Raw genomic sequence first — 23,107 nt, 5'->3', positions numbered from 1 at the left:
GCATGTGATGCAATCATATTTACTGCACAGCGTTTTTTTCTTTTTGAAACATATTTGCTACAGATAAGAAACCGTGTTTATCGAAAGGAGCAGTCCCATTGCTCTGAGCAGCAAAGAATGAAGACAGAAATCTCTGACCTGACAGAGGAGCTTCATCAGAAGGAGATCACTATAGCAACTATCATGGAGAAAGCTAGTCTTCTGGAAAGACAGTTAAAAATGGAGTTAGATACAAAACACAAATTGTTAACAAAACAACAGGTATGCAAGTAGACAAAAGCAGCCAACATCATTTTACTCCACACTATTGATAATGACATTCATTTTCTGTGGAAAAAAAATACATCACATTTCTTGCTGTAGTTTTTATTAGTGGAGCGGTAATATCTGTGAAGTATTACAAAAGCAGCCAAATTGATACTGGAACAAGAAATCACCAGTAAATACCAACTGTACATCTAAATTGAAATTCATTCTGGGCATCATATTTAGTTACCATTTTAACATGCAAAAGATCTTGAAAACTTCCAGTTTGTGGTTATTACATATGCTTTAGGTTTCTAAATTTTCAGTGTTTTCTAAAGCTTTTTGAAGAATGTTACAAATCTGCATAGAAAATTCTAGTAATTTTATAGCTGGAAACTGTAAGATACCAGTGGGGATTTTTATGGCAAATCTTTGTTTTAAAAACAAATTTGTCATCTTCATTACTTAGTTTGTAAAACAAAAGAGCCTCTGTGTTTTCTAAGAGGGTCTCTACATGTGGAAAACTGATTGAAGTAATACTTTACTTTTGACAATAGTAAAGTTAGTGTTTGGGGGAAATGAGAGATATCTCCTGCTGTGTGGTGCTCTTTACCAGCTATTTCCATATCACTTAAAGAGTAGATATAATTTCTAGATTTCATGAAATAGGATTCTACAGTGGCCTGTAGAATCTGTTTTTCTTTCTATGTAGTAACTGCATGTGAACTTCTTGTTTTCCTAAGTCATTACTTCTTTCAAAAAGGTAAATAAATTCAGAGGCGTTGCATTTGTATATCTTTTATAGGGGGTTTAATACTTTCTCCTACTTTGGTATTGCTATATTTAAAAATCTTACATTAAGTTTTATAATTCCTAATGTATATTTTGTAAAATTAAGCTTAAATATATCTATATTCAGTGTTATGCCTGTTGGGGATAATATTCTTGTATTTAACTAAGAACTTAATCTTTTCCTAGTTTTTGGAATTCCGTTACCAAGTTATCAAATCTGAAAACACACATCTAAAAGAAATGGTGGAAAACCAGGAGTGTGAAAGTTGCATGGTAATTTTTTTTTAACCTATGAAGTATGCAGAATAGTTACTTATATTTATTGGAAATATAGATTAAGATCATGGCAGATTTAGAGATTTCTGACTTGCATAAGTTAATTAAATAAAAATTAGGTGTGCAACATAATCAAAACAAAGAGATATTCACACACAGGCTGAAGATGAATATAGCTAAGAGTCATTTTTACCTTAATTGTATTAAACTACAAGTAAGCTACATTTTTCAGTAACTGTCTAGACACAAAATTTCTGGGAGCTTATTTTTTGTAAGCGTTATCACTTATTTAAGTTTAAACAGTCATCATTCTCACAGACAAAAATATGTCCCTTTTTTAATACCTTACCCCTTTGTTCACATGGTATTTAAATAGCAGTGTAGAAAACTGACACATTTTGCTCCCACCCAGCTTATTTTCAGTTTAGTATTTATATCTCTCCAAACAGGGCAGCTTTAAAATTTAATTGATAAAAAGTGTGCCATAAGATTATCTAGAACTATGGTTTATGAAGGTATAATAAATAGTATATATGCTGTTTTCCACAAAAGCTTCAAAACATCCTCTGCATACAGAACATCTGCAGTTATTAGTTATACTGTATCTATAACTAAAAAAATCCTACTGGAATGTTGTTTGGAAATACTGATGTAAATGTATTTTGGGTGTATTTTTAGCCTGTTAATTGTCATGAAAGAATGTCACATTTATCCACACCCTTAAAACAGCATAGATGTCCATCAGTGATGTCCCACCTACACACACATACTATACAGTGTTATGGATATCTGTATGTGAATATATGATATATTATTGTGGAAGCATAGATGGATGTGTGTATGCATGTCTAACTCTTCTCTGCAGTGACACTTCTCTTGAAGATTGAGAAGAGCTGTTTGACAAGGGTCCTTGGAGACATCCCTTATTTGTTATATTTTAACAGTAAAATCCAGTTACTACATGGATCAAGGTCAATACATGTTTCAGTAGATTTGTGGACTTAAAAATTCTTTCCAGCTTTACTAATGTATTGTGAGGATCTAAACATTAGAGATTGTGATATATTTGATATTAAGATTCCAGGGGTTGGGGAGATTTTTATGGACATGTTTTTGCTGTACATTGGAGCACTACACAGACCTCTGAGCCTAGTGCCAGCCTAAGTCAGTATGGTGTAATGCATCATCAGGCAGGGTTACTTTCAGGGTTTATATGTCAGAAGCAATGTAGCTGGGCCAGCTCAGTTTTGGGGTTCATGCCATTATAACTTTACTGCTGATTCTAGAGCTATTAGTAGTAGGATGACTTAGCACTCTCCTTCTCACTTGGTTCTGCCACTCCCCCCACTTGTGAGATGTACTTGAGCCCCTGTTTCCCCATAGTTGCACAAATTATTAAATTTTCTTATACCTTCTGGCATTTCCATGCCAGCATGGCTCATAAATTCCCTCTAAAACTAAGCAAGGCAAGGTTCACAGGAAGAGATGACATCACATCAGGGCTAGGAATAGACATGCTTTCAATGCAGGAGCACAGTTGTGCCAGCAGTGTATAAGAACCAAATCTGTAGTGAATTACTAAGTTCCCAGAGAATAAGGTAAATCTAGGAACATATGAAAGTGCAACACACATATTAAACTGTTCACATACTCTGTATCTAGTATAGTAATGAACTCCTATAATTTTGCTTGTTATTTTTGGAGGAATTGTTACTGGAGGGAGCAATACAGTGTGCAGCTATAGCTGTTATGGTTGCTTTTATGTCATCAGTTTTACAAAGCAAGCGAGAAATTTACAACAATAATATTTTGAATGCATGTTTGCTGAGAAATTTTAATTTGCTTTATTGTGTTATAGAGGCTGTTATCACTTCTTTTCCATTTATCTACTGTGATTTTTTTTTTCTGGAGGCAATTCTCTTGGTTTGCCCTAAATGTTGCATGATTATATGTGGTAGCTAGGTCTTTTCTTTAACATAGAACATTGTTTTGTGTTTGCTTGTTAAAAATATACCCATTTACTGTGGAAAAAATAACTACTTAATGATGGTATTATCTCCTTTCACAGTGTATAGATTTATGTAACAAAGAACATGGAAATTTCACAGCTTCTGTTCACAAAATGAAACGTGAGAATTTAAGACTACAAAATAACCTTGTTAAACTACAAAATGACACAGAAACATCGATACTGGGCTGCATGGATACATTTAGGGAAACAGAGCACAGCTACCAAACCCATTCAAAGATGCAAGAAAAGGAAAAGAGGTAATATTTAGATCATACACATTTACGAAACTTCTTCTAAGTGTTTTGGGAGGTCTGACTGGGACAAACTGTTAAGTTTTTTGCTGTTTCTGTTAATTCAAAACTCCCACTAATTTAAATATCAGACTTAGTATATTTATAAGGACTTCCTACATTTTCCTGGATGGCTAATGGAATGAATAAATGAATGAAATAAATGAAGTCCCAGAAGTGTTCTGTTTTAGTATTTAGCACGTGAAACTTTAAAAACTTTTTATGTGCTACTCAAGCTATTCTTAGTTCCAGGTTTTGCAAAATAGCGCAGACCGTATTTTTATTACCAAATAAAAACAAGACAAGGAAAAGATAGAAAAATCAACATGAGAAGTAAACTTCTCAACGGGAGGTTCTCTTAATAAGCAATTTGAACTATAGGCCCTGCTGAAAAGCTTTGTATCCTCCAGTTTCATTAAATGTATTTTAATGCCTTGTCTGGTTTCAGTGTTCTTGGGTGACCTGATTTTTAAAAGAAACATAATTTCAGATGCCCTGAGTAAGTCATTACTACAATACACTCCTTGTATGGGAAAAATGAGACTTGAGAATATTCAGACTCATAAAAAGCATTGTAGTGATGACTTTCTTTTTATTTCCAGTATTCAGTGAGCCATTGAATTGCCTTCAAATATATTATAATCATGCCATTGCAATTAAAAAAATAAAAAAAAACACAAAACAAAACGAAACAACAAAAAAAACCTCTCCCTGTTAAACAGTATTTCGCAGTGCAGGAAAATAAAAATTAATGGGAAGCTAAAAATGTTGATTATTTGTAATAAAGAACTGATGAACTGATGTGATAGCACAAAAATAAAACAGCTCTGTGAAATAAAGTTGAAATAACTGGAGTCAAAATTTGACATGTTAAGATTTCAGACTCATACATTTACGTTTTGGCAAAATTTGAAATTATTTTCTTTCAGCAAAATAGAGTGGCATTCCAGTATATGTAGCTCCATTTTTGCCTGAAATTTCTTTTTAAAGAATATTGGTTTGTGTTGGAGATAGTATTCATATGTATATAAAAAGAAATATATATATATATATATATGCACATATACATAATACACCCATATCTTTGGAAGTGGCAGGTATGGCTGATTTCCTATGAAGTTTCAAATAATGTTGAAGATGTTGCTGAAACAAATACTTGTAAACTGAGACAGATTATTCTCCACCAGTAGATCTCATAACTTCACAAAATTGGTCAGTGCAATTTTTTGCTCATGCTTCAACTCCTCTCAAGTGAGGAAAAAGTAAGATCTTTTCCCATTTTCTCAGGATTTACACTTGCTGAACATAAGAGACTGTGAAATTTAATTTATGAGAACATAAATATTTGAGACAATAGAACTATGCCTGTAATTTGCAGGATTGTGATTTCATAGCTGTTGGAAGATCAATCAAAACTGTGAGAGAGACACCTATGAGAGTTGACCTTTCTCACAACAGAAATCTCAGCCAGACTACTGACTACAATATAAATTATTATTATTGTAGTTAATATGATGAAGGAGATATATTGAGCCTGGATTTCAGGATCTAAATCATGCATTAGAATTCCTAAATGAAAAGCTTTTCAGATAAATAAATACACAGATTTTAAAACATGCAAATTTGACATGTGCTGTGTATACGTAGCCAGTGTTTTTATGCTTGGGCCCTCTCTGTACTATCACTTCTCTGTTCCCAAGCATGAAACTTCCTCAGGATTTTTCCAGAAAACTAAAATTAAATTTTCATCCATCAAACGTATGCAGATAAACTAGGAAATTGATGTTGGTTAAGTTAAAATCTGGGATATGTTTATTTTATTCTGAGCGTAAACCCTGTTATTTCTGGTTTAATTTGCAGATTCGTTTCCATGGTAATTATGGCACTGGAGAAAGGGCACAAAAGACTTTTTTTTATATGGTGAAAAATTAGAAAACACGGTGTTTGTGCAAGGGACGGGTGTATATTTTACAATATTTTTCAGTTGTGTCTCTCAGTCACTACTGGAATCCTGGGCACAGGCACCATCATGTCTTAGAGAGGAGACCTCTAGAGAAAGCCCAGGAAATTGCAGGAAGTCATACTGGCACTCCAAAAAGAGGAACAATTTCTTCTTTTTTTTCAGTATATAATGAATTTCTAAATATTAAAAAGTAAGATATGCAGAAATAGCATGTTTTTGCTAAAAAAGGACTATGCCCACATTCTACCTATAACCACCTCAATTAATTACTGTTTTCTTATGTAATTATCTTAATTCTAATTGTCATTTACATAAGCTTTCCTCACTCTCAAGATTTCAATCCTTCAGTTAGACCTTGACCATATGCAGTTGATTTAAATTTGGGCATGATCAAAGAGGACTTTCTCTGATGAAGCTGCTATGTTCAATTTGTTTCTTCCAAAATTAAAACATGCCTGAGTTCCAAAATGAAAAGCTATTTATTTACCAGAAAAATTATCCACAAAGAGGTAACTGATCAAGCCAAAGTGCACTTTCATCATGTGGGAAGAGTGAAGGGTAAATGCTAACACTTAATGCCTACTAAGGTAGCTGGGGATTGCTTAATGGATGTGCAGTGAATATCTGTGCTAAGGAGGTTTTCACTACTCTTTGGAGTTCATGCAGGCACACTCACCACCGTATCAGTTGTTGCAATAGATAAAGTAGAAGCAGTGAAAACAATTCTTCAGGAAAAAGCTTTTTATTTTAAAATCAAGTTAGCCGTTGTATTTGCCAGGTAAAAGAAACAGCACAAATTCTTGAACACATTCTGGTCGTTAAAGATCTGCAGTTTTCTTTCTCAAGACTGGTTATGTCAACCAGCAAAGATGTGCAAGGAATTTGGGGGTTTTTGCCTCGCTGAAGTCATTGACCACACAGGGCCCAGGCAGATTTTATGTATGAGTCTGGAAAAGTAGATCCTGTCTATATAAATTCCCTTTTTGAGGACACTGTTCTTTCACTACTTGTCCCCTATGTCACCATGTGAACGGTGATGATATTTGTGTGGTATGTGTACATGTTAAATACTCTATGACAGTAATCCCACCGAAAGCATAAGTTATTCAGCTGCAGTAATACTGTATTTGCATTGGTAGTGTTAACAAATGGACAGCTTTTTACAAATTTGCAGATTGTATTTAAAGTAGGTCTATGTTCTTAGATATTATTTTACATGTGAACTGGTAGAAGTTTAAACCACAACTGCAAAAACCATCTAAGGTAAAGGCACAGTATCCCTATCAAAGCACCTCAATACAGATGTCACGTTTTTCCAAAATACCAAGCAGCAATCCTATGGATTGCACTAGGAAAGGGAGAATGGGAGTTCCTTTTATAAAAATCAATCTTTTTTGGGGGGAGGGAGGCGAGGCGCAGTATCTGTTTTCATTATCTAAGGGCTACCATAACCCAAGTCAAGTGGGCACTCAAGTCTGAAAATTCTGTTCTTAGAGAAGTTATAACACAACAGTAATAATTGTTATTAAATACATAGAGAAGCAGTTCTTGGGGGAAAAAGAACACAGATCACATAGACTTTACTCTGGATTTAGAGAGAAAATTACTTCCAAAAAGGTCAGAACATAAGATTAAAAAAAAAAACCTGTGATTTTATTATTTACACCATCTACTTTCAGTTGTGGCAGGCTTTTTTTCATGGTGCCCTTCATCCAAACCATAGATGGAATGGACTTTAAAATAGGGAGAAAAATAAAGATTTTTTTTTTCTCCTGTGCTAAAGAAATAGAGTATATTTATGTAAAGAAAAGCATGAAAGAAAGGAGAAAATGCTGCCTTCAGACAGGTAAACATTTTAGGTGATTTAGAAAACCGGAAGGTTTGGTGAATAGTCTCAAAGAGTTTTATGTTAGCATGTATAATAATATTATTATTATAGTAAAAATAAAATTATAGTAACAAATAATAATACAGCATCATGCTTATAATTTGCTTTGCCGTAGCACTCAGAGTATCTTAATCACAGCTTCTTTTATAATCAGAGAAAAAAAATATGTTCTTCATTAGTTCTCTGAGTTGTTCTGCACAGCTCATGTACAGAATACTCAGTTTCATGTTTTAGGTCTGTTGTGGTTTAACCTGGCAGGTAAGCAGCACACAGTCACTTGCTTACTCCTTCACTCACAAGGAAAGAATTGGAATTTTAAAAAAGTAACATTCATGTGTTGAAATACAGTTTAATAAGACAGAAAATGAAGGTAGTAGTAATAAAAAAATAACAATAATAATAATGATGATGCTATAATTAGAATATAGGAAGCGAGTGATGCCCAGTGATAATGCAATTGCTCACCACCTGTCATGTGATGCCCAGGCAATGTTCCCCCAGCTTTTTATTGCTGAGCATGTTCCCATATGGTCTGGAATATCCCTGTGGTCAGCTGGGATCAGCTGTCTCAGCTGTTTCCCTTCCCAAATCCTTGTTCACCCCCAGTCTCTTCACTGGTGGGGTGGACTGAGGAGCAGAAGAGGCCTTGACCTTGGCTTAGCAGCCACTAAAACATCCCTGTGTTACCAACATTGTTTCCACCACAAATCCAAAACACAGCCCCATATAAACTACTGTGAAGAAAATCAACTCTATCCCTGTGAAAACCAGCAGAAGGGGTTATGTAAAAGCAGGTCCATCAAGGCTCCACAGCCACTCTCTCCCAACACCAAATATTTAAATTAAGATTAGAAAATGATGTTGTGATCTTTCTGCAGAAAACAGTCTTTTCCCTGCACTTAGGAAGTTCTTTTTATTTAAAAAGAAAAAAAAATGTACTGAGTAGCACTCCATACTCTTGAATATTTATTAAATTGTATTTTAGTGGCAGAGAACATGCTCTTTAAAAGCTTTTATAGCTGCATTTTGAATTAGCAGAGTGTTTTAGGATATTTGCAATGGTAGAATCTGTTCAAAATGCCATCATGTTTCAGTAGTTACCTCCCAAGACTAAAATTTCATCCTAAGCACAGACCTCAAAACAATGGAAATTTTTATCTCAGCTGGAAATACTGTAACATAAAATTAATAGAATCTGAACTAAGTTTTTTGCATGTTTTGATATATAATACAGGGAATGATGCAATTGAAAATGAGTGTAATTTTGCAGACATCTGGGTGAGTGAGTCTCAAAATTTTCTGCTTTTATCGATACAGTATCAAAATTGTTCAGTTAACTATTTTGTATGGGAAGAAAATGGTTCCCTTTTTTTAAAATATTTTTTTTAAGTTGCTATTAACCCTAATAGTTCTTGCTTTACAGATATACAAATGATTAGAAATATGTACTTGCACATCAATTCTGATCACTGAGATACAGTTTTGGAACATCCTAAAAAAGTGCTTAAAATTATTTTTTAGGCTTGAAGATTTCATTTATTGTTACAAAAGCGTGTCATTGTACAATTTTTTAGAAAGTGTATTTTCAAAATCTAATAATTTTTTATATTAATCCCCAAAGTGTTATCATTAAATTAGTGGCAAAACTATCATTGCAGTAAAAATGCAGAATCAAAAATTCCTGTACTATTTTTTGTTTAAGCATTTATTCTAAATTCTAGCCACTTGAACACAGCTCTTTAAGATATTATTAGATCAAAATTGACTAATTATCCAACCACTAATAATAGGTTTTTTCTCTCCTCTCACACATTCATATTTCATTTCCTCTATTTGTGTGGCTAAATTCACTCTACTTCCTGGACATGACCAAAGGGTGCTTGCATAGCTTTTTCCACTGGAAAGCCAAAAGGAATGGTGGCCATTAGCAAAGGATAGGTAACAAACTCTTAAGGAGTATTAGCATCTTCAATTCCTGAAGTGAGTTTGTGTTTTAGCTCATTCTGCCACAGTTATACCAACCAAGGCAAGGTTCCTCAACCTAAGTTCCAGTGAAAGGGTTTAAATTAGGGTGGTGTAATTTACAGCTGAAGTAGACAGAGAAAGCACACTCAGACTTTTACAGTAACACAGGTGGAAATTGCTAAATTGCTGCTATTTGGTAATGCTGAATCTTATGCTCATAACTTTGTGCATGAAGCAGTTTGAACAGCTAAGTAATCAAAACAATGTAAATAAATACAGTGAAAAACCCTTGGCTTTGCTGTTATAGCTTAAGAGTTTTAACTGGGTTTCATATTTCAATTTCTTTTCTCTTAGATCTTTCCAAAATAAAGATTCATGGGAAGTGGAATGTCAACAGACTGCTATGCTCACTGCTGGTAGATACTGCAGTCCTGCTTTGTATGGCCAAGGCAATATCACTGGTTCAAAAAGTGATAGCACTTTATCTTCTCATCCACTTCACAGAGGTCATGAAAAGAAAATAGTTTATAAATCTCCATTACCACCAGTGGGGTATCCTTTGGGCTTTCCTGAACCAATTCCTGAAGTGGGCAGAACAGGCAGCTTTCAGAGTCCTGCTAACAGTGTGGAAAAAACCAAATTATCGGTAAGTAAATATTTTCCTATAACACATATATTCTCAAAAATCCATCTGTGGATCAAATGCAGCCTTGGAGGAGCCAAAAATTAGATCACTCTTGTTGTCATTGTTATTTATACAGTGCCAGCCCAGCAAAAATGGAAATACCTTATCCTAACAGAAATGCAGTTTTTCTGGAGATTAAACATCCCCTACTGAGCCATACCTCTGTTCTAATAACGATGGTGATAATTACCTGCCATTATGTGACTGTGAGAAAGATTTCTACATTTTAGCTTCTTGGCTTCTATATTGGGGCACTTTGCTTTGTATCACCTATGTAAGAGCACTCTGCTTCAAGTGTATTTCCGTAATACCTGCAAACTTACTGCCTTAAGTGCTGTTAGACAAATCAAGTTCCTATTTGATGTACATCTCTTTGATTGATGGATGAAATCAGAAAAATCACAGCAACTATTTTCCATATGTTAGCTATTGTATTTGAAAAGAAACAGAAATTATAACTGCTGTGATCCTTATTTTTCTTGAAGTGCAAGAGTAATAGGACAGCATTCTTTCTTTTAGTCTTCATAGGCTGGAGACCATCACCCTCCGTGACAAGTAGGACAAATCCCACTTTGCCTAGGACAACTTAAGAAAATCTTTCCATAATTATTTGGCTTTAGATCTCCCTTTGAATTTGAGCTTTATCCTCTCCCTTAGTATCTTCTCTTCCTCCTTAGGCCTCCACTACAGGCCATTATTGTTTTGTACTTGACAATTAGCATTTCCTGACCTCAAGCCATGAAACCATACCATCAGTAAGCAGTGGAACTAAGAATGTAGGTGAGAAATGAACTACAGGCCTCCCTCTGTCCAGCTGTGATACATGGATCTTTGTAACCAGGAGATCCTCAGCTACAGGGCTCTGGCTGAACCTATAGAGGGAGAAGAGGGAAGACTTCAGCATTTACTGTTGGGGATTGACAGGCAATTGTACTTGTGGTTATTGTATCCCAGTTCTGCTGTCCACTACTGAAACAAATACACATCCTTTCCTATCAGAGACATGGCTGCTGCAGAACCATCTCCATAGTCCAGAATCTCACTGTTGATAGGAAGAACCATAATGACAGCATGCCTGGGAAGCAGGGATTGCAGTGCAGCCCTTCACTGACTGTGGTCCCGTCAGCTCTGTCCCAGAAGTCTGAGAACAGTAAGATCTGTGTAGTCCCAGGTGTTTGACCTCACTTCCAGTTTTATATTCTTGTGTTTCACAGGAATTTTAAGTAAATGGCTTTTTGTTTCTCACAGCCTGAGTGTTTTCCTCTCTAAACTGCTAATCATGAAGTCATTTGGACTTTTCCAGATGAGTCTGATAAACACCACTTCTCCTCTATTCTGTCAGAAGTGTCAGACAGAGACACTAAATCACAAAGCTTCTGTTTACAGAAAGTCTGGGAAAAATGTCCATTCTGAGACCTTCTGCAAGCTGCAGGGAAACTATTTCCCAGCTGGCACTCAGGTCAGGGTCAATGCCAAGACTTCCCAGCTGGTATGTGGGAAAAATACATAATTAAACTATTAGCATGAGATATTTCTCATGCAGAGTCTAGGTCCAAATCAGTGGCATTGAAGCAGGTACAAGTTCAGACCACTGAAATTGAATCGTCACTCAGGCTGACATTGGATACCACAGCTTTAGTGCAGAAATCATTCAACACTCTGTTACTCCAGAGTTCTGTGTTCAAATGGAAAGCTGTTCCCTTGAGGAGAAAGAGGGGGAAAAATACACAGGATGTTAAACCAGATTCCTTGACTGAGTTCTGAGGACTTGAGGGGCATAGAACACAGGGACAGAACCCACATGAAATCTCCAGTATGTTTAAAACTTCAGAAAATATTATAAGGCACTAGTTTTCTGAAGAATATTTGTAGCACAAACTGAAAACATCAGATTTACACGTGATGTCCTGATACCTACCAAAATAACTCTCTTGATATTGAAGGAAGAGAGAAAATAGTGTGTAGGGCTTTAGACAGTGAAAGTTTAGTAAAAGTTCCACTGGGACCTCTGCCCTTTCACATTCTTACTTAGAGGTTACATATATAGAGAGAGTCATTCTTAATTGGAAATTCCCATAACCTCAAAACTTCTTGTTTCAAGGGTTTCCAAATCTTGGGAAATACTTTTTTGCTCTGAACAGTACTTTAGGCTGTGCTTTCTTTCTGAAATGAATAACTTTCAGAAAATGATTGGTTGATCTTTTAGTCATAAATACTTTCTCCTGTTTCTCTTCAGTTGATAGACAGCTGTTGTTTGTTCAAGGCTTGGAAACACAAGACTTGTATTCCAAGCTGTAATAATTGAAACTTAAATTAGGCATTAAGAAATTTTCTAACACTAGTATAGGAAGTTGCTTAATAAATAGATTGCAATGGACAATTGTCGAAATTCTACCACTGGACATAATTAGGAATTATTTTGACAGTCTTGATCCTATCCCAAGGCATGCTATAGTCTGTGCCTCTCACACCTAAGTATTACTAGGTAGGCCCTCCTAGAATCTCTCTATGTCACTTAGCAATTTTCTAGGCATCTCAAATTTAATTTTCATATATGAGCAGAAGATGGGCATGTTTAAGATGGGCATCTGTACCTCCTGCCTAAAATGTATTGCTGTTTAGGGCTAGAGGAAACTACTCCCAAAACATCTCAAATTTAGTCACTATGAGACTAAAATTAGCCAGACCAATTTCTACTCTTGTTATTACAAAATCTTTCCTGGAAAGTAGACGTGGCTAAACATGAGAAGACTCTGACACTGGGGTTTGACCACTCATGATTTGACCGGTAAATGTTAAAAAATCCCACGTGTTAAAGCATTCCTGCTGCCCTGCTGAAGGTGCATCCAAGAATACTGGGACAACTCATGGGGCAAGGAAGAGATTACCTCTAGGTAAATTAATTAGGCAGTTCTCTCTCTCTCTGTCTCTCTCTCTCTTTGAGGGCTCCTCCCCAGCAATCCAGAATTAATTCTTAATTACTTTGGGTAGTTCTTATTTTAGGAGAAGCCATAGTTAGCACATATTTCATCTATAGAATTATGCATCTCTGTCAGGTGCACTCCTTCATTTCCAGCAAATGATGAGGCAGACAGGTGATTCTCATTACTTGTATACACCAAAGAAATATGGGATCAGCTGGCACTGTAGAAATGAAAAAATAGAGTCCTCGTTGCCTTATCACCCAAACAAATTAGATGGAAAGCTTATAATGAACCCATCTCTATCCAGTTTCACTTAGAAAACCAAAAGACATAAAAGCAGTAATATCTGAGAAAAAGAAATTTAAAACCAGGGCCCATGAATCTCATCTGAGACATGGATTAAAGCACTTTCTGTGTGGTTTTTCTTCCTCAGAGGCCAAAAGTAAAGACAATAAAGAAAATAATGAAAGAACAGACCAGAGGCTTGAAAAGCCAAGTGCTACTAACAAGGAATGTTGCCTTTTAGACTTGCTTAGATAAAACCTTCTCTCAAAGTGCATGAAAAACAATGCATTAGGGACCCATCTAAAATCATAGTCTGTAATGTCTGACCCTCAGGTAAGGAGCTGTGGGGAGCCGTGACCTGCTTATTCTAAGTGATAAACATTCATCTCTCAACTCTGAGGAAATTCAGAAATGTCTCATTTGGAGTTTATAGTGTATTTCAAGAAGAAACACATCAAAGTACCAGTTGAAGTGAAGGACATTTGACAGTTCGGGAAGATAGCTTGATCATGAGGCCAATCTATTTCCAATGACAAGTCAATAACTGTAAACATTGTTATCCTGATTCTCTAAGAATCTTTTATAACCTGATGTAAAGTTTCTGAGACTGGCACCTGTGTAAATCTGCAGTCCATAAGGAAAAGTCTGACGTGACATTTTTCTCTAGGTGATGAGACCTATTAAATTTGTATTTCAGGTTCAGATTTTCCCAGTTTCTCATGCTTCTCACTGCAAGTATTTTATTTGCTCAGCATTGAATCAGTGATTTCATAGCTGGTATTCAGTAAGGGAAACACATGGTGATTCTTTAAGTGAAGCCTCCAAATTCAATGTATTCTTCATAATACAAAAGCCTTCAAATAATTTAAAGTAGTATTAACAATTTTATCACTGAATCTTGACATCACAAGATGTATTTTTGACCTAGCCCATGAAGAAACAAGTGGCATGTAGCCATGGTGTTCAGAATGTCAGGAAAAATTCTTCATATGGGAACAGTGATAATTTACGAATGGGAAATCATGCACGTGTTTATGAAGAAAATCAAAGGCAGGTGATGTCCCTCCATTTTCTTAAACTTTAGAGGATTTGCATTCTTTCTTATTCTTGCTAGTACAGAGATTAAAAGAGAGGTGTTACGGCACAAAGTGATCCAATACCTTTAGATTTCTTATTTCTTATGTCAAATTAAGTCACTTTTTCTTGCCCATCATTTTAAAACATTAATTTGGAGGGATTGAGAAAAGGAATATTCTGCCTTCTCTGTGAATTTCATTTTAGGAGCCCTGTACATCAGGAAGCCTCTCTAACTCAAGAAGGATGGTATTAACTCAAAATTTATTTCCAGCTATCACTTACTTCTGTACCTTGAAAAGGGATTTCCTATAGGAAATCTCTAAATTTCATCTCGGAGGCTGCTGCAGAGTTTGAATGGATTGGTGCTTTAGAGCGTTTTTCTAATTAGTATCTTTTAGCCTTAAAAACTTCTAAAGAGCAGTTTTCAATGAAGTTGCAAACAAAGACCAAATCTGTCTGTAGTTGCTGTGGACATAGGGAATATCCCATTCTGATAGAGTGGAGCCTGGAGTAAAAGTTTATGGATGCAATAGAACTGGCCTTTTCCACAGACCATCTGAATATTTGAATTCCTATTTGACGTGTTGATATATAAACTTCAAACATTTTTAAATTCAAGAAAAAAACCCTGAAATTCTATACTAATAACTTAATCAGTAGCTAAAATTATTTAAGATATGGTTAAACTTAAAGATGTCAGTCATTTTTTCCAATATATGACAATATAAAGATAGAAGATTACCTTTCTTTTATTATTAAAGCTCCTATACAAAGTTTTTTCCCTCAGCCAATCTTAAAAATTCATGTCATAAAATTGCATTTATCTCTCAAAAAGAAAGCATTGAATGTATTTAAACAGGCATGGTATCTTTAGGAAAAAGAAAAATTATTTCATATTTCTTTTGCTAAAGATATTCCAATGAATGCATCTTCGGTATTAACAAGAAAATTAACAAAAATTGGTGCTTAAAGATTTAGAACTTGTTCCAGCAAAGATTCACACATGTCCTTTGCTTTATACAACTCTGCATCCCATGACAACCATCTAAAGGCTCATTATTGGTATGGTTTGAGTCTGAGTCTTCTAAGTGCTCATTAAATGGAAAGAAGATTTTTCATTGAATTATTTGCAGTGAACAAAAATTTAGTGCATTCTCCAGAATGTCAGGGCTTCAGTACTATTAACTAATAGTACTGAAATGAGCACAGGTTTTCATTCTTTCCTCAGAAAGCATCATATCACAGAAGCAGAGAGCTAAAATTCCAGGAGACAATCAGCAGTATCCAACACTATACTCTGTAATTCCAAAAAAGATTATTGTGCTCTGCCCTGGTCTACATTATACAAATAACTAACATAACCTGTAGTTGATAGACTTTGGAGGTTCTGCAGCAGCTTAATTCTGTCTAGTGATATATTTAAATTTTTAATGGCCAATCTACATCGTAATGCTATGAATATCAGACCTAATCAAACACAACGCTCAGTTCATGTCATTTAGGCACATGGATGCCTTTAAAAATGTATGCCTTTGAATATGGTGCTTTCTTGAAGATGTGTAAAGCATTATAGTGTTATTGGCTGCTATCGGTCAAGATGGTTTTCACATCTAGAATTTGATAATGCAAACACGTTGTACCACTTGCTGGTTTTTCCTAACCATGATTTTCTATTCATTGCTCAGTCTCCCCCAGAGATGTCTTTCCTTGCAACAACAGAAAAGTTCCTTCAAGAGGAAGAGAAACATGCAAGAGAATTTGAAGAACGCTTAAATTCACACCTTGAAGAGCTGCAAAGATATTCTGAAAATACTCTAAAAAAATATGCCAGGATGCAGCAAAGCAGGCATACTTAAGCCAGTCACACAATTAAGAAAAGCAAACCAAGTAATCACTCATGAGTTTCTCAGAACTAAAACCTGCGACTAACTGCTTAATGTATTTAGGCACATTGCCAATAGCAAGTATTTGTAACACCAAGTTTTCAAGAAAATCATCATTATCCTACAGATTTAAACTTGACTATATAACAAAATAAAACACATTTTAAAATATACAGGTGGATTTTGCACAGCTAAATCGTGTGCAGCAGAGACCCTGTTGCAGCACTATAAATTAAGATACTTACAATTCTGTGGGGCTAGTAAGTGGAATTATTCCCTTGAAATTAGAATCAACCAAGATAAATTCTCTGGTTTGTACAGAAAAATAATAAAGGCCTTTAACCATGTCTCAGATCCTGGCATGAAAAGCTTATCTATGCTCTGGTGAATCTTGGCTGTGGAAATAGCCCCTGGGCCTCTGGAAGTGCTGCTCCGTGAGAAGAACATTAAAAGACCGAGCACATGTTTTGAAGGCATCCATATTGCCCCTTTTACCACACCTATAGACTTCACCAGGGCCAGAATCTGATCTCAGGCACTTTACTTAAGACTACAATTTTTAAAACCTGTATTCAAAAGCAATTTTGGACTGAAGTTTTGTTACCGTGTTGGCTTGTTGTTTAACTGTATTGGAACAGCGAGGAAAAACTTAAACTTCAGGTAACATGTGATCAGTCTTAGGAAAGGGCCTAAATTCTTTAAATTTTCCTATATCATAGGAAAACATTATATAACCAAGCAGAGTTAATTCAACTCCATGTGCTGAAAATCTGCATTATATTGAGATTCCTTTTATTTGCAATTCATACTGAATTCTATTGCTGTGCAAGCGAAACAGAAATTACAGACACTGTTGATGAACCACCAATTTCAGTGAATGAGATACTGAAGAACTGCTTTCCAGCATATACTGTTGCCAACTTCCTGGGAAAATCTGGATAAAAATAATATCAGGCTGTCAAACTGCTCCAGTTTGTGAGTAAAAGAAGTCTCATTAATATTCAGGACCATGGCTAAAATGTAAATTGTTTTTCGATGCTATATTTCCACTAAGACAAAATATACTACATCATACTTACACAAAATACCGAGATTTTAAATACCAGATTGGCTCTGCTTGCAGTGAAATGAGCAATGAAGATGAAGACATCAAAGAACCTTTTACAGAAAAATTCAGGAAAATTACTAGACTCAGCTGGAGGAACAAGGACTGAATAAAAAGATGACAGAAGGACATCTGAACAAACTAAATATATACGTACCCTCAGCTTAGGGGAAGATGCAATTTTAAAAGAATTAATGAAGAAATTCAGAAGCCTCTGAAAATAAAGCTAAATTTTAAGCTGGGAAGGATCTGTAACAGCAAAAAGACAGCAAAATACTGTCTTTCAGAAGAGCAAAATAAATAGCCAGTTAGCCAGAGTCTTTTACTACTCTCAGATTCAAACTTACAAGATGGCAGTCTGCTCCGGATCTTCAAAGAAATGGATGTGTCTGCCTCCAGTTCAGGTCTGAGGACACCTCTCAAGGTATAGGTCTGTGAGATGATGCAGAATGAGTGAACAAAATCATAAAAAATGTGTATGATTTTTTTTTTCCTAAAGGTTTTTAAGATCTGGGCAACCTACTAATTTTGAGTAATAAAATGCCAGAGTCAGTTTCAGCCTGACTTTTGTGCAATGCCATATAATAAACTCTGTGAGGAGCACTGAAAACTCCGAAGTACCTGTATCTGAACAGCCTACTTGTTACTGTTACGGCCTGCTCAGAGGACATACTGTGCCACGTATGTCCTGACACACACACGGATAAAAGCACCATTTTTTTTAACACCTCCTTACCAGAAAGGTTGTCCTTTTCTTTCTCAACCAAACAGCAAAAAGCTGCTCATCTGACAATCCTTAATTTAAATGAGCCCATTGCTACTGCAGTATAGGTGGAGCCATTCCACTGGTTTGAATACTTCAGTTGCATTAAAAGGCAGAAGCTCAACTGAACTGGTGAGAGGTTTCTGAAGGAAGATACATGTTCCTGATGTTGTAATGCCAAAAAAACTTTTTAAAGAATGATGGACAAAGAAATAGTAAAGACTGAGAAATTACTCATTTGTGAACAGGGGTTGGACATGGATGTATATTGTTAAAAAAGGAATAATCAGAAGGCTCCAAGGCTATAAATTCCTGAAAACACCAATAAAAATGGAAAAAGAAAAAAAAAAAGTATTAATCATTAGGCTCATTTGACAGGACAAGGTGCAATCTTCAGGAGCTGCAAATTGCCGAAAAATACAGAAAATTTCTATTCTACTTTGTGAATAGTGAGGCAATGGAAAATTTTTGTAAGCTGCTGGACTTTGATGATTTTTCAAAGCTGTACTGAAAAGCAATTTTTTGGCTCCCAGTTGAAAGACTTGTTTTAAATACAAAGAACAATGGTTCAGGCTGCCACCAGCTTCTTTTTTTTTTTTTTTTTTTTTTTTTGTCTGAAGGGAAAACAGAGGTCAAATGCACGCAGTTGCCAACATGTTTCATCAAGATGTAATTTTGAAATAGTTGGTGGCATAAGAGCTGGCAGAGCATTGCTGTCCAATTCACTCCCCAAAACTTACTCTGAGAAGGTTGAAACAGCAGTTACTGAATACTAAATAGCCATTTAGAAGTGGCTCACATGGAAGTTGGATATTTAGCACATTTTCTTCCATTTCTTACTCTCTCCTTTTATGTATGGGAAAATTGGGAGTATAAGAATGGCAGCGTGTCAGACAGTGGGTACTCTGAGCCAATCTAGAGTGGAATGCAAACTGCAGTAGCAAAACACAGTTGCCAAATGAACACAAAAATGAACAAACAATCACAGGCACAGCTCTCTTGCTTTTATGATGGGCAGAGTTAAACAATGGCCAATAAATCTCTGCTGTGATCAGAGACAGTACAGAAGTGCCTAACCTCACAGTGTCACTGTTCTGGCTTTGTTGTAGTGTAACTGGTTCTAATTCCTGGTTTAACAGCGGTTCAACAGCTCACAGAATCAAGCCCACCAGCACTTAGTAATTCAAAGCTCAACTAAACACCACCAGTGGGAATTAGAAGGAGGCTGTCAACAGAGACTGCTGAATGCAGGAGCCACAGGTGACTTCACATCTATGGTCTGCCATGCCAGTCATCAAAGCCTGGATTACACAGCCAGCTCAGGTGTGTGCTGAGCTCCACTCACTCCTGCTGCTCTCTGCTCCTGCATCTCCCACAGACTCAACAGCTGGGACAGTGCACCGGGGAGAAGGTCCTTAGCTTGTACCATTCCTTACCTTGTACCATTCCCCTCTGGCTTTACAACCTACAGCTAATTATACCATTCAGTGGTTTTTTTTCCCCGTTTAATTCCATTTAAAATAGCTATCCACTGGATCTTACACACAGACTGCCTTGTGCTAGGGATATTTGGGTTTTTTTTCTTCTCACACACAGCTTCTGCTGAGAAAATGGTAGGTTAAGCAGAGTTCATTGGAACTGGCCAAACCAATGTGGGAACTGTGTGTTGTTTTTCCCTCACTGTGGGGATCAGATCTCAAAGTTCACCGTGTTGGAGTTACTATTTAATCACACAGACATCCTCAAATCCATAAATAGGCTGTAATTTAATGTACTGAATCTAAGTTTCTGCTAGTAGATTGAGCAATGCTCCTAGACTGTGATATGCTGCATTCCTGTGCCCCTTCCTATACCAACAGATCAATCTGTTTCTTTCACCTCTTCCACAGCTACAGGAGTGTTCAAAGCTGTACATGAACCATCTGGGCAGTGAACATAAATGGTCTGAAAAAAGGACAGTGTATCTTCTCTGGTGTGTGCATTTAAACTGAACATCAGTGAATAGGCAAATATTTTCTTGGAGATAGATTGAAACTTGAGACCAGGAGCCAATCTCTCTGAGCTCTTAAAATATATGTAGTTCTTCCTTCAGACCACGGGCAGTGCCACTGGCTTCTCTCACTTGGCTTTGGGCAGCTGGGGCCATGTGTAACACAGCTGGGCATTTACCCACTGTAAGAATACTTGCCACAATTGCTTTGTTTTCTTAGCACTTCACAGGCATTTATAAAACTCCATTCAAACCTTGATGTTTCAGTATTTGACTCAGATTTGATTTACGCTTTGAAAAATCAGGTTTAAAAAACTGCCTCTATAACTTGATTTATCAGAAGGCAATGGCAGGTTTTTAATGACTTCACCTGATAATGAGCACTCTTGGAAACCATAAGACACTGCTGAAGAAGTGTCTCAGCATGAGTTTTCTGGAAAATGCTTGTAATAAATCATTCAATTTTGCCCACAAGCTACTCTATGCTGGGAAAAGGTTTGAAACCCTATTCCTAAAATATTTTTGAAGGCAACTGACAGTTGAAGTAATACATACAGTTAAAAAACCAGAGGCACAGTTATACCTTTGGCTGAGAAGCTCACACAAATTGACATTTGGGCAACCACCATTAATTTACTTCCCCATTATTACTCAGTGATTTCTGACAGTTTCTGTCTGCAGAGGCTTCATACCTTTTTTCCAAATCCACATTCTCATATTCAATACTAGGGAATTTGGTAGAAAATGTCAGAATCCAACTTCATTGTTTACTAGAGAAAAAAAATGGTTTTCTTAAGTTGAACTGTGAAATCAATTCCAGCTTCTACATAAGGAACTATTCAGAAAGTGTTTACATTATTTTCCTCTCAATTAGCACTCAGTAAAATTGCACATTTCTGAGAATTGAAAAACACATCTCTAATTAGTTATAGGTTCATATTAATAGACATTTGTCTCTGAAAAGATACTTATTGTGACCCGAAGAATTTACAGATGACGAGATAATGGAAGGGCATAAGAAAAAGCAGCAGAAATGTAACATCTCATTAGAGGAGTAATCATAAATGTTATCTAACCCAAATGACCTTTTACCTATTTAGTTATCAGCCAGTTCATCAGTTCATTGCTCTTATGTCACAGACTCAACTCTTGCAAAAAATGAAGGTGAGGCAAAACCGTGTAGAGTCTGAACAATTTCAGGGAAGGCTCTCTGAATTATAAAATCATTGCCTAGCTCATAAAAAGCCCCTGCAGGTAAAAGGGACTGAAGTAAGCTACTACTCAGAGATGGGCAAGTCATAGAAACTTCATTAGAGCCATCACAAAGTATTACAAAACAAGAAGGGTCAGAAGAAACGTGGTTAATCTGTGGAAGAGGACAATGCAGAGGAATCTGTGCAAGAGGTTATCAGAAACTGCACTTCTATTCTAGACACCCAAGACACCAAGTACCCTGCAGGACAAGCATATTTAAATTGCACACACTTTTGGTCACTTGCTCAGGCACAAATTTTATTCAAGCTGAACAGCTCAGTTGAAAAAGGTGGAAACTGCCAGAGCCTCCATTGCAGCCATCCCTGACTGAGGATAAAATAAAAATAGGACAAGGATTTTGGTGCCTGGGAGAATAGAAACAGCTGGGAGATGACAGACTAAGCAATTACCTTTACAGATTCATCATTTCAGATCTCCCTAGTTGGAGGAAGCGGTTGTCAGTGCAAAGCACAGATAATTTCAGTGTCAGCACACGGCTGGCTGAGCTCAGGGGTTTGCCGGCAGACTTCCCGCTGGTCACTCGGTGGGTGAACGCTCCTGCAGTCAGACCACGCTGCCCGTGCTGTCTGTGCAGTGCTTTGTGCAGATATCCCAACCATTATGCAAACTGCGGGGGGGAACAACCTCACAGTTCATCCAAACTCTTTCTTGAGGTTTTAGTACTTTGTATTTCAAAACCCCTCAGTCTTCAGGGCCAGTTTTATTCTAGACACTCCCAGCAGCAGCAGCACTGCGCCAGGAGCCATCCTTACACCATCTGCAGGTGTCTGCATCATTCCCAGTGGAGCTGGTTTATAGCCAGCCATAGGCTCACCCTGCTGTGGGAACATGGGCCTTAGGGCCAAGTACAGTGCAAGGAGCTGCACTTGCTCACCTGCAGTGGGTTTCTTTGTAAAGCAGCTTTGGCTGGCAGCAGCACTCTGCACAGGAGCAGTACGTGGGGGTGATGCAGGAAACACCCCCTCTTTCATCAGCACCTCAGTGAAGAGCCCTGCTGACTTCACTGGGACTGTCCCTGAGCCAAAAGACTACACAAGGGAAAGACTCAAGGGGGCTTTAACTTTCAGCACAGAAATATTTCCTGCCATGCACCAGTGCACTGTAGTATCACTTTCTTCCTTGCTTGGCCTGCATTTTAAGCAGCAGTGAAGAGTTTTTAATGTCCTTCCCCCAAATCTTCTGAAGGTTAATGCCTATTGAGTGCCTTAAAATACTTGAATGAGAAAGAGCTGTAGTAGAATACAGGGTCATTGAGGCATTTTGATGAGAATTTGTAGCCTAATTTCCTAGAATTAAACTGCCCAAGCTGTGCTCACAGCTTCCTCCCAGTGAGAGGATGGGGGCATGCCACAGGACAGCAGCTCACTTCAGCAAACAGATCAGAAACCAAAGTCACACTGTTACTTTTCCCTTCTTAATAAATAATCAAGATTGTATGCAAAACCACCTTTTTATTGCCACTTACATAGTTTCAAATATTGAACATTCAGATAAACAACTATCTGTGTTTATGTAGTTTGTTATTAGTTACTTCACCATAACCTGGCAAAATCTCCCTGTCCAAATTCCATAAGATTCCATCCAGCAGATCCTGAAGTATTCACTTTGCATGTTGGCATCTCACACCAAAAAGAAATTCTTTTTGAGTGAACTACGTAGTGGTTGATGAAAAAATCATTACACAATGTA

The 23,107-nt window shown here is 36.7% G+C and overlaps 1 protein-coding gene across 1 annotated transcript in view; it reads left to right on the top strand.

The window, feature by feature from the left end:
• Positions 1–18,019, top strand: part of DEUP1 (deuterosome assembly protein 1) — a 41,393-nt gene extending 23,374 nt beyond the window's left edge. Inside the window, exons 10-14 of the mRNA XM_083855415.1 lie at positions 64–261; positions 1,225–1,311; positions 3,383–3,582; positions 9,786–10,077; positions 16,088–18,019. Of these exons, the coding sequence (XP_083711541.1) occupies positions 64–261; positions 1,225–1,311; positions 3,383–3,582; positions 9,786–10,077; positions 16,088–16,258 (948 nt within the window). The 3' untranslated portion in view covers positions 16,259–18,019. The remainder of the gene's footprint in view (positions 1–63; positions 262–1,224; positions 1,312–3,382; positions 3,583–9,785; positions 10,078–16,087) is intronic.
• The last annotated feature ends 5,088 nt before the right edge of the window (positions 18,020–23,107 follow it).

The sequence above is a fragment of the Zosterops lateralis genome (genome assembly GCF_965231275.1).
Source record: "Zosterops lateralis genome assembly, chromosome: 2".
In the NCBI taxonomy this organism is placed as follows: Eukaryota; Metazoa; Chordata; class Aves; order Passeriformes; family Zosteropidae; genus Zosterops; species Zosterops lateralis.
This window is presented reverse-complemented; position numbering and strand designations above follow the sequence as displayed.